The sequence below is a fragment of the Hyperolius riggenbachi genome, chromosome 3 (assembly GCF_040937935.1).
Source record: "Hyperolius riggenbachi isolate aHypRig1 chromosome 3, aHypRig1.pri, whole genome shotgun sequence".
Lineage (NCBI taxonomy): Eukaryota > Metazoa > Chordata > Amphibia > Anura > Hyperoliidae > Hyperolius > Hyperolius riggenbachi.
This window is the reverse complement of record NC_090648.1, coordinates 86,322,004-86,334,756: the sequence shown is the minus strand read 5'-3', so window position 1 is coordinate 86,334,756 and position 12,753 is coordinate 86,322,004. Positions and strand designations below refer to the sequence as shown.

The following is a 12,753-nucleotide window of genomic DNA, read 5'->3' as shown; positions in this document are numbered from 1 at the left end:
GGGCACAACAACTAGTTACTTAATATTGAGGGTACCTCCGGCTACCTAATGCTAACGGACACCTGTAGCTACCTATGATGGGCAAGGGAAGTAAGGGAGAAGTGACAGCTGGGACAGCCAGCACACTTGCGGTGTAGCTTGGAGGGGGTTTGTAGGTTCATGGAGGGTGAAGTCTAGGATGCCAGGACATCTGTGCCTATAGGCTCCTGTGAAGTAAATTTGGGCCTGCAGCGAAGGAGTGTTTGCCTTCACCGCAATGTATGCCGGTAGCATAAGCACTGATGCTCACCTCAACCCCTTCCGCCCCAACGGCACACTATTATGAAACTCCCTTATGGGAATGTTCATTTTTAAAGTACACATTTATTCTAGGGGCTCAGATCATTTTAATATTGCTGAGCGCCGCTTTTATTAATATGAAAATACAGAGGCTCATCCAGCTTTGCCTGCAGTGTTTCCCACTATCAGCATTGAGTTTTTTAAACTTACCTGCTGACAGGATCTGTTCCTTAATGATACACCCTGAAGTCTGAGGTCATGTTTATTAATATAATTTTGGTATAGCCAACCATGTGAATCTGAAACATAAATCATTTAGGTTCCTATGACAAGCACATGCTCATGGATGTGACTGGTGACTCTCTCTATAAATATATACATACAGTATATATACACACATACACAGAAGCCTTCGCTGTGACCCTGAGTACATCATATAGCTGAAGATTTGATCCTGCTATTTGGAAGATGGATTCTACCGAAACCAAAATGTACAATAAACATGGGTTCAACTCAAAAGAATATCTTGAAACATATTTTTCTGAAAAGTCATCTCCGGTGTTTGGAGATGAGTTGCTAAAGTTTCCTATGGAAAAAATTCATCAAGCTTGTGTTTCTGGTATGTATAATGTAGAACTAAGACATTTATTGCATGTATATACTTATTGTTTTTTAGCATCTGCAAACATCATAACCAGGGATGCTCGGATACCCCTTTTTAAAATCCTAATTTATTCGGATCCGGATACCCAGACACCTTCTCACTGAACTGAACTATTGGAACTTGTAAGGCTACTGTAGGGGGGAAAAGAGTTGAACTTACCCGGGGCTTCTAGTGTCCCCCCGCAGACGTCCTGTGCCTGCGCAGCCACTCACCGATGCTCCAGGCCCCGCCTCCAGTTCACTTCTGGAATTTGTGACGTTAAAGTTGGAAAACCACTGCATCTGCGTGGCCGTGTCCTCGCTCCCGCTGACGTCACCGGGAGCGTACTGCACAGGCTCAGACCATACGGGGCCTGCACAATACACTCCTGGTGACGTCAGCGGGAGCGAAGGCGTGGCTGCGCAGACGCAGTGATTTTCCGACTTTAAAGTCGCAAATTCCGGAAGGCGGGGTCGGGGCATCGGTGAGTGGCTGTGCAGGCGCAGGTTGTCTGTGGGGGGCCATTAGAAGCCAGGGGTAAGTTCAACTTTTTTCCCCTGCCCCCCTACAGTAGTCCTTTAAAGTGGTATAAAACTCAGCATTTAATTGTCTGCTACATAGTTACATAGTTACATAGTTACATAGTTATTTTGGTTGAAAAAAGACATACGTCCATCGAGTTCAACCAGTATAAAGTACAACACCAGCCTGCTCCCTCCCATATCCCTGTTGATCCAGAGGAAGGTGAAAAAACCCTTACAAGGCATGGTCCAATTAGCCCCTAAAGGGAAAAATTCCTTCCCGACTCCAGATGGCAATCAGATAAAATCCCTGGATCAACATCATTAGGCATTACCTAGTAATTGTAGCCATGGATGTCTTTCAACGCAAGGAAAGCATCTAATCCCCCTTTAAATGCAGGTATAGAGTTTGCCATAACGACTTCCTGTGGCAATGCATTCCACATCTTAATCACTCTAACTGTAAAGAACCCTTTCCTAAATAAATGGCTAAAACGTTTTTCCTCCATGCGCAGATCATGTCCTCTAGTCCTTTGAGAAGGCCTAGGGACAAAAAGCTCATCCGCCAAGCTATTATATTGCCCTCTGATGTATTTATACATGTTAATTAGATCCCCTCTAAGGCGTCTTTTCTCTAGACTAAATAAACCCAGTTTATCTAACCTTTTTTTGATAAGTGAGACCTTCCATCCCACGTATCAATTTAGTTGCTCGTCTCTGCACCTGCTCTAAAACTGCAATATCTTTTTTGTAATGTGGTGCCCAGAACTGAATTCCATATTCCAGATGTGGCCTTACTAGAGAGTTAAACAAGGGCAATATTATGCTAGCATCTCGAGTTTTTATTTCCCTTTTAATGCATCCCAAAATTTTGTTAGCTTTAGCTGCAGCTGCTTGGCATTGAGTACAATTATTTAACTTGTTGTCAATGAGTACTCCTAAGTCCTTCTCCAAGTTTGATGTCCCCAACTGTATCCCATTTATTTTGTATGGTGCTAGACCATTAGTACGTCCAAAATGCATGACCTTACATTTGTCAACATTGAATTTCATCTGCCATGTATGTGCCCATATAGCCATCCTATCCAGATCCTGTTGCAATATGACACTATCTTCCTGAGAGTTGATGATTCTGCACAATTTTGTATCATCTGCAAAAATAGCAACATTGCTCACTACTGCATCTACTAGGTCATTAATAAATAAATTGAAGAGCACTGGACCCAGAACAGACCCCTGTGGGACCCCACTGCTAACAGTCTCCCATTTTGAGTACGATCCATTGACCACAACTCTTTGTTTTCTGTCCATTAGCCAGTTCCCTATCCATGAACACAGACTCTTCCCCAGTCCTTGCATCCTCAACTTTTGCACCAGACTTTTGTGGGGAACAGTGTCGAAGGCCTTTGCAAAGTCCAAGTATATCACATCTACAGCATTCCCAATATCCATATTAGCATTCACTACCTCATAAAAGCTGAGCATGTTAGTCAAACAGGACCTGTCTTTAGTAAACCCATGTTGATGCTGAGAAATAAGATTATTTTCTACTATGAAGTCATGTATAGTATCTCTTAGTAACCCCTCAAATAGTTTGCATACAACTGATGTTAAACTTACAGGTCTATAATTTCCTGGATCAGATTTTTTGCCCTTTTTAAATAATGGGAAAACGTGGGCTGTACGCCAATCCACTGGGACTCTGCCAGTTGCAAGAGAGTCACAAAAGATAAGATAAAGGGGTTTATCTATAACTGAACTTAATTCCCTTAGGACCCGAGGATGCATGCCATCCGGGCCAGGTGCCTTGTCTATTTTTAATTTATTTAGTCTTGCCTTCACTTCTTCCTGCGTTAAGTATTTAATATTACAGTTAGAAGATTGAGACTCTTCCGCCTCTGTAGTTTGCAACAGTGCTGTTTCTTTTGTGAAGACAGAAGCAAAGAAAGCATTTAATAACTCTGCCTTACCTTGGTCATCCACCATTGAGTTCCCACCCTCATCCTTTAGGAGTCCTATACAGTCAACCTTTCTTTTTTTAGAGTTAATGTACTTGTAAAACTTTTTTGGGTTAGATTTGATATCCTTAGCGATTTGTTTTTCAGCTTCAATCTTTGCCTGCCTAATTTCTTTTTTACAATTTTTATTGCACTCCTTATAATTGCTTAGTGCAACCTCGGTCCCCTCCTGTTTTAAGACCTTATAGGCATTCTTTTTCCTCTTCATTTTATCTTTAACCTTTCTATTCATCCATAGAGGCCTTTTTTTATTCCTAGACATTTTGTTTCCATATGGGATATACATACTACAGTATTGATTGAGTATAAGTTTAAAAGCTTGCCATTTCCCTTCAGTGTCTTCCCCTTGTAGTACATTATCCCAGTTCACCAAACTTAGTGCCTGCCTAATTTGATTGAGGTTTGCTTTTCTAAAATTCATAGTTTTAGTGGTCCCGCTGCCCCGTGGCCTATCAATTAGTATACATTACAAGCTGTGCTGAAAATTAACTCTCTCAGCTTTAGAAGCAGAGAGCTGAGAGGTGATCACTAGATTTTAATATATAAATACAGCAGCAATGCAATAAAATGCAATGGCAGCTTTTAGAGCAGATAAACTGTACTTTGGGAATCTGTAATTTGTAAACATTCAATATTACTTGTGTACAGAAGCAAATATGATAACTGTATGGGTAATAATAAAGTAGGAAAACACATTTTTATTTAATGTTTTATCAGTTTCATCCCAATATAACCCAACTAAACCACTAAACAAAAACAAAAACCCAGAATATCCCCAATTAGTATGATTTGAAAGAATGCACTCCTTATATTAACATTAGTCTTTGCTTTTTTTTCACTTTGGCAGTATGTCACCCATTACTACATACAGTAACTATGCTGAAAAGTTGATTCCATGCAAAAAAATTGGCATGGCATTGGAAGAAAGGTTGTTTTTCATGCCCTTGTTAAAATTAATCTAGCAGATGTTGAACCAAAAAAATGCTCTCTGTAACTTAGAGATGTCTGCTTTAGGCTGCTTTCACAGTGGGACGTTAGCAGGGCCGGCCCTAGACTTTTTGCCGCCTGAGGCATAATTAGAAAAAATCGCCGACCCCCCTGGCCGTGGGTGGGGTGGGGGGGGGCGGGCGGCGAGCTGGAGGGGTAGCTGACAGAAAGGGGGTATTGGGCCTAGCGGTGGGAAGGGGGGTCGGACCCCCCCCCCTCCCTCGCCTGGGTCCCCCGATCTGCGCTCCTCCTCCAGTGTTAAGTAACCAGCGTGCATACAGATGAAGAGGCAACGGGCGGGGGAATCACTCACCTCTTCCGCGTTCCATCGTGCGCTCCACTGACGTCACTTCCTGCAAGGCCGTCCACTTACAATACAGTGGGCGGCATTGCCGGAAGTGACGTCAGTGGAACACACGATGGAACGCGGAAGAGGTGAGTGATTCCCCCGCCTGTTGCCTCTTCATCTTTATGCACGCTGGATACTTAACGCTCATTCACTCATTACCTACCAACAGTTCATGTTTTGTGGATATCCACAACAGTTGGTTAATCCATATATGTAATACTAGTGCATATGTCACCTGCAAAACATGCACTGTTGGTGGTTGGTGAGGACAGGTTTGGGAAAAACTGGTCTATAAGATTGGAGGTACACTGCAGGGAAGCAGGAAATGTGGGTGCCCACTAGTGGTGGAGGTTCAAAATGTACTTTTTTTGTGGGGTGCTGGAGCGGGGCAGTTAAGGTTAGCCTTGGGGGGGGGGAAAGGGTTAAGGTTAGACATGGGGGGTTAAGGTTAGACACTGTTGCTTACCCAGTTCATTATAGTGAAAAACTCCCAGAGCAAGGAGCTATCAGCTCCAGGCTGCCCATAAGGCGGGTGAGGCAGGCCATGGGTGGGGTCACCGAGCTGGAGAGGGTAGCAGCCAGGAAAGGGGAGCAGTGGGCACAGCGGTGCGGAGGGGGGGGTCTAAGCCCCCCTCACCTGGGGCTCCCCCAACCGCACTCTCCCTCCAGCAATTTTCCCAGCATATAACTAATCAACAAGCAGGCAGAGGAGGCCGATGACTCACCTTCCTTCTCCCACTACAGCGTTGCGTTCCACCGCTTGCATCAATTCCTGCAATGCCGCTCACTGGTCAGTTGGCGGCATTGCAGGAAGTGATACTAGTGGTCCAACCTCCCCTTCCCACAGCTGTGCCCGCTGCTCCCCCTTCCTCGCTGCGACCCCGTCCAGGCTACCTATTAGTGGGGGCAATGTTACAACCTATAGGATGTGGGGGGGGGGGGGCGGTATCCTCACAAGTTTGCCTCAGGGGGCAAAAAGTCTGGAACTGGCCCTGGGAGCTATTGCAGCAAGTCCTGCAGCAACCTATTAAAGCAGTAGGATTAGCCTTTAGCCATACTATGCCAGGGGAAAAAAACACATATATAAGTAGATAAATACTTTATCTACTTACATAACACATGTATTGTACTGTCCACGTTTTGATTTCAGTGAATTTTATATAGCAAATGAAGAGAATTCTGTTTCTGGTGCGAACCATGTTTTTTGCCCACAGCTGAGGCTAAATACTGATGTAATTTCTTCCCTTAACTTTTGTTTTTCTTTTCTCCTCCAATAGCTGAGTCACCTCAGTCTTGCTTTTAAACACAAGTGAGCAGAGGATCATGTTTCAGATAGGCATCTAGGCGGGGAAATAAAGGGAAGAGCAATATATTATAGATAAAAAGAACCCCCAGCATGCAACTGTTTGGCAATGGCACGTAATGGTCCAGAGCTCATAAGGTATATGATAACTCCAAACCATAGCAGCAGAAAAAGTTTTGCAAGTTTTGAATGCAGGATTAGCATCTTTATCACTTAATACACTCAGATCATATGTTGTTGAAATGTGATTTTTATGGTGACAATCCAGCTTAAAATCCCACAGCAGGGAATTTATCAGCTATGGCAAGCTCTGCACTCAGTAAAGCCAATAAATAGAGCTTGCTGCAGAGCTTGCGGCTGTAGCTGATTAGCTCCCCAGTATGGGAGTTTGCCAGTATAATGTGGTGGGTGGTATCAGATGCTACTGCTGACATGCACCGGCGAGTGCTTCAATCAAGATCTTGAGGATACTGGCTTGGGTACATTTATTAATGGTAAATAGGTGTATTTATTGTATTTCCAAGTCTTGTGATTGCCCTGAAATTTCAGATTGTAGGCCAATCACAAGACTCAGAATTCGTAAATACTCGGTAGTATTGGACCATTTAGAGAATGGGGAGGTTTACCACAGAAATCAGAATACCACAAGCATTTTAGATCAAGATTCAATAAAGTTTTGTACTATCCGGGTCTTGTGATTGGTCTACAATTTCTGTGATATTCTGATTTCCGTGGAAAGATTCTGCATCCTATGGTTGGTCCATTGTTTCTGGGCTCTGTGATTGGGCTAACAGAGTTGCAGTACTGCTCATTTCCGCAGAGTACTGATTTCCAAGGCCGATTTCCAATTACTGCTGCGGAAAGACGATTTCCAATTGGAAACTTCAGAAATTGTAATCTCACAGATGTTTTTTGACCATCCCTGTTCACGGGTACTATGGTACTCCTAAACCTATTTCACTTGTGTAGCAACTGACTGAATATAAGAGGGATTTATTTGATATCATCTGGTCAAGGACTAGGAAAACACTTCTGTCTGGAGCAAAACCCTACTATGAATAGCATGGACATTAATGGGGACCTCTTTTGATGGTCATTCGGAACTCTTTATAGGGCTTTCAATGCAAACCCGAGACAAACCTCAGGTAAAAAAAAACACATACTTACCTAAGAAGAGGGAAGTTCCTGGAACTTGTAGAGGCTTCCTGTGTCCTCCTTGCCTCTACCACCACTTGTCAGGACCCTCCGGAAGATCCAGGTGGTGCGCCTCTTCATGCACTAGTACGGCCGTGTTGCACCCACATGAGAATGACTGTGCTTGGGCAGTAGCACAAAGCCCCTTGTGCACCATCGGCTCTGACTTACTGGATGCCCATAATCGTGTGGATGCAGTACAGCCACATGAAGAGGCGTGCAGCATGGATCTTCAAGCCTCTCAAAGATTTGTTTGGGAGGTGTGCTAAAGGCAACGGAGGGCCACAGGATGGCATGGTAAGCTTCTTCAGGATCCACAGGCTGCCCTCTTCTTAGGCAAGTATGTGTTTTTTGACTCAAGGTTTACTTCAGGTACACTTTAACCACTTGCCCTCCCCTGGAACGAGTATCTATGTCCCTGCAAAATCCCTCTTCGCCTCGCAGGGATGTAGGTACTACATCCCTTGCCGCCGTGCACGCCTGCTCGCTCCCGTACTCATTCTCATTGCTGATCATTAGAGTGGAGATCAATGAATGGGAACATAGTCCCCATTCATTGATCTAAGTCCTTGTGTGAATGATTGCCGGCATCAATGAAATGCCACGTCATTCATAAAAGCCAATACTTACACATCCACGCATTACTACCTGTTTGTACGCGCAGGAAAGTCATGCGCAAGGACATCTTGTGGCCAAATAGTGAAACTACACCTATACACACTTTTTAAATAAACAGACCTATATTTACATTGAAAAATAACCCCTTACCTCCCGCACTCCTCGATAGTTACCCAAATATATATATATATATATATATATATATAAATATATATATATACAGTAAAAAAATACATTCATGGTTATCTTAGGGACTGGCCTTTTTAAAATGTATGTCAAGAGGGTATATTACTGCTACTTTTAAAATTATGGGCTTGTAATTAGTGATGAACATAAAACTGAAAAATGCAGCTTAATTTCTAAATAAAATATTGTCACTATACATTGTACTAGGAATATAGTATATATGTACAGACAGTGGCGTCCCTACCATAGGGCGGCAGGGGGCGCCCCGCACCGGGTGTCGGGCGCCCCAGGGGGTGTCATCAAGGCCTCCCACAGAGGCTTGCGCAGGACAGGAGGGGAAGCAGCACGGAAAGGAGGGGTGGCGGGGAAAGCGGCGGGGAGGGGGGCCGGACCCCCCACCTCCCTCACCTGGGTCCCCTCCTTCTGGCGCTTCCTCCTCCTAATTAGTAGCAGCGGGCACGGGCAGCAGCGGGCAAGAGGACTTACTCACCTCCTTCCTGCGTTCCAGGCGATGGCAAATAGCGTCATCGTCACGTGACGCTGGTCTCCGCCTTCTCCACCGCTCACTGTGCTTCCTGATTGGCGGAAGCACAGTGAGTGACAGAGAAGTCGGAGACCAGCGTCGCGTGAGGATGACGCTATGCGCCGCCGCTATCGCCAGGTGCAGGTGAGTGAGTCTTCTTCGCCGCTCCTGCCCGCTGCTGCTAATTAGGAGGGGGAAGCGCCAGAAGGAGGGGGACCCAGGTGAGGGAGGTGGGGGGTCCTGCCCCCCTCCCCGCCACCCCTCCTTCCAGGCTTTCCTCACACTGGGGGCAACTAAACTAGCTATACTGGGGGCAATTATACTAGCTATTCTGGGGGCAACTGTACTGGCTATACTGGGGGCAACTAAACTAGCTATACTGGGGGCAGCTATACTAGCTATACTGGGGGTAGCTATACTGGGGGCAGCTATACTAGCTATACTGGGGGCAGCTATACTGGGGGCAGCTATACTAGCTATACTGGGGGCAGCTATACTAGCTATACTGGGGGCAGCTATACTAGCTATACTGGGGGGCAGCTATACTAGCTATACTGGGGGCAGCTATACTAGCTATACTGGGGGCAGCTATACTAGCTATACTGGGGGGCAGCTATACTGGGGGCAGCTATACTAGCTATACTGGGGGCAACTAAACTAGCTATACTGGGGGCAGCTATACTAGCTATACTGGGGGCAGCTATACTAGCTATACTGGGGGCAGCTATACTGGGGGCAGCTATACTAGCTATACTGGGGGCAGCTATACTGGGGGCAGCTATACTAGCTATACTGGGGGGCAGCTATACTGGGGGGCAGCTATACTGGGGGCAGCTATACTAGCTATACTGGGGGCAGCTATACTAGCTATACTGGGGGCAGCTATACTGGGGGCAGCTATACTAGCTATACTGGGGGCAGCTATACTGGGGGCAGCTATACTAGCTATACTGGGGGCAGCTATACTAGCTATACTGGGGGGCAGCTATACTAGCTATACTGGGGGGCAGCTATACTAGCTATACTGGGGGCAGCTATACTAGCTATACTGGGGGCAGCTATACTAGCTATACTGGGGGCAGCTATACTAGCTATACTGGGGGGCAGCTATACTGGGGGCAGCTATACTAGCTATACTGGGGGCAGCTATACTGGGGGCAACTAAACTAGCTATACTGGGGGCAGCTATACTAGCTATACTGGGGGCAGCTATACTAGCTATACTGGGGGCAGCTATACTGGGGGCAGCTATACTAGCTATACTGGGGGCAGCTATACTGGGGGCAGCTATACTAGCTATACTGGGGGGCAGCTATACTAGCTATACTGGGGGCAGCTATACTAGCTATACTGGGGGCAGCTATACTAGCTATACTGGGGGCAGCTATACTAGCTATACTGGGGGGCAGCTATACTGGGGGCAGCTATACTAGCTATACTGGGGGCAGCTATACTGGGGGCAGCTATACTAGCTATACTGGGGGCAGCTATACTGGGGGCAGCTATACTAGCTATACTGGGGGGCAGCTATACTGGGGGGGGGGCAACTATACTGGGGGCAGCTATACTGGGGGCAGCTATACTAGCTATACTGGGGGCAGCTAAACTAGCTATACTGGAGGCAACTAAACTAGCTATACTTGGGGCAGCTATACTAGCTATACTGGGGGCAGCTATACTGGGGGCAACTATACTAGCTATACTGGGGGCAACTATACTAGCTATACTGGGGGCAGCTATACTGGGGGCAGCTATACTAGCTATATTGGGGGCAGCTATACTAGCTATATTGGGGGCAGCTATACTAGCTATACTGGGGGCAGCTATACTAGCTATACTGGGGGCAGCTATACTAGCTATACTGGGGGCAGCTATACTGGGGGCAGCTATACTAGCTATACTGGGGGCAGCTATACTGGGGGCAGCTATACTAGCTATACTGGGGGCAGCTATACTAGCTATACTGGGGGGCAGCTATACTAGCTATACTGGGGGCATCTATACTAGCTATACTGGGGGCAGCTATACTAGCTATACTGGGGGGCAGCTATACTGGGGGCAGCTATACTAGCTATACTGGGGGCAACTAAACTAGCTATACTGGGGGCAACTAAACTAGCTATACTTGGGGCAGCTATACTAGCTATACTGGGGGCAACTAAACTAGCTATACTTGGGGCAGCTATACTAGCTATACTGGGGGCAGCTATACTGGGGGCAGCTATACTAACTATACTGGGGGCAGCTATACTAGCTATACTGGGGGCAGCTATACCAGCTATACTGGGGGCAGCTATACTGGGGGCAGCTATACTAGCTATACTGGGGGCAGCTATACTGGGGGCAGCTATACTAGCTACACTGGGGGCAAATATACTAGCTACACTGGGGGCAAATATACTAGCTACACTGGGGGCAAACATACTAGCTATACTGGGGGCAACTAAACTAGTTATACTGGGGGCAACTATACTAGCTCCACTGGGGGCAGCTATACTGGGGGCAACTATACTAGCTAATACTTTAAAATACAGTTAGCACCGCCCTCATATGGTCATGACCACGCCCATTGTTTTGCTGCGAAGCACGCCGCAGGTTGTGGCCACGCCCATTTTTAGGGGGGGGGTGTCTTTTAATACCCAGCACCGGGTGCCAAATGCCCTAGGTACGCCACTGTGTACAGATCATTTCAGTGTGATAAATATTGTTAAAGTTATTGGCAGATGAATGGACACAGCGCTGAAAGGTGAAAATTGCTCTGGCTTTTAATTACTTGCCCCACTGGGACGTCAGCCTCATGTCCGCAGCAGCAGCTTCTACAGCCGCAGGGATGCGCTAGTCACATCCCTGCAGTTTGGGGGAGTTTGCACACAATCGTGCAGGCAGATACTCGCAATTACGATGTTGCTGGTAGCAGGGGCGATTGGCACAGTTCAAAAACAGTGTTTATATTAAATAGAGCCGCCACGCTTCCTTCCGCCGACGCTTTATGCCGCTTAACACCGCCGATCGTTAGATTTCTGAATGGGAAAAAAGTTCCCATTCATTAATCTACCCACAGGCCACCGTGATCGCTGTCTGCGTCACTCCCCTAGTTACAATGTAGCAATACATTGTTTCCTATGCAGAGTACTTATTGTACGCTAATAGGATTTGCTCAGCGGGGACATCTTGGGCCAAATAGTAAATATACACCTACTGACTTTAAGGAATAATAAAAAAAATTAATACGTATGTCAAGAGGGCATATTATTATTAAATTATGGGCTAAAAATTAGTGATGGATGTAAAACTGAAAACATGTACCTTTATTTCCAAATAAAATATTGCCACCATACATTATACTAGAGATATAATTTTAACGTTGAAATAACTGGGACAAATGGCCAAATAAAATGTGTGGATTTTAATTATGGTAGCATGAATTATTTTAAAACTATAATGGCTGAAAACTGAGAAATAATGAATTTTTTCCCTTTTTTTCTTATTATTCCCATTATAATTAAAATTCTCAGAATAAAGTACCACCCAAAGAAAGACTAATTGGTGGCAGAAAAAAACAAGGTATAGTTAATTTTGTTGTGATAAGTAGCGATAACGTTATTAGGGAATGAAAGGGAGGAGCACTGAAATGTGAAAATTCCTCTTGTCCATAAGATGAAAAATACCCGCTGGCTGAAATGGTTAAGGGGAAAAATCCTTGGAGGCGAAGTGGTTAATCCTGTGGTTCTTCCCTCAATTTTTAATTTGATTCTTTTTTTTTCTTCTGTAGGTGATATTAAAGGAGATATTCTTATAGACATCAGTGTTGGTCCGATAGTCCACCACCTCTACCCGATGTGCGGCCTCTTTAAAGACATCCTATTATTCCGGTTCAATGAGCGGTGCATAATAGAGTTGCGTAAATGGCGCAATGCACATGATGGAGCTTTTGACTGGACGCACATCTCACCTACAATGGCAGAATTGCTGAGAGACAGGTAAGTATATTTGGATGGGTGAAGGTTTCCCTTCCCTGGAAACCTTACATATGCTAAATAGGAGCTATAATCCCTAAACCACATTTTCTGTCCCCAACAAAATCACAGGTGTTTACACAGGTAGTGTAGCATGCATTGTGCACAAAGCCAGG

The 12,753-nt window shown here is 45.4% G+C and overlaps 1 protein-coding gene across 1 annotated transcript in view; it reads left to right on the top strand.

The window, feature by feature from the left end:
• Positions 1-747: 747 nt before the first annotated feature.
• Positions 748-12,753, top strand: part of LOC137562175 (indolethylamine N-methyltransferase-like) — a 31,308-nt gene continuing 19,302 nt past the window's right edge. Inside the window, exons 1-2 of the mRNA XM_068273508.1 lie at positions 748-898; positions 12,394-12,601. Of these exons, the coding sequence (XP_068129609.1) occupies positions 748-898; positions 12,394-12,601 (359 nt within the window). The remainder of the gene's footprint in view (positions 899-12,393; positions 12,602-12,753) is intronic.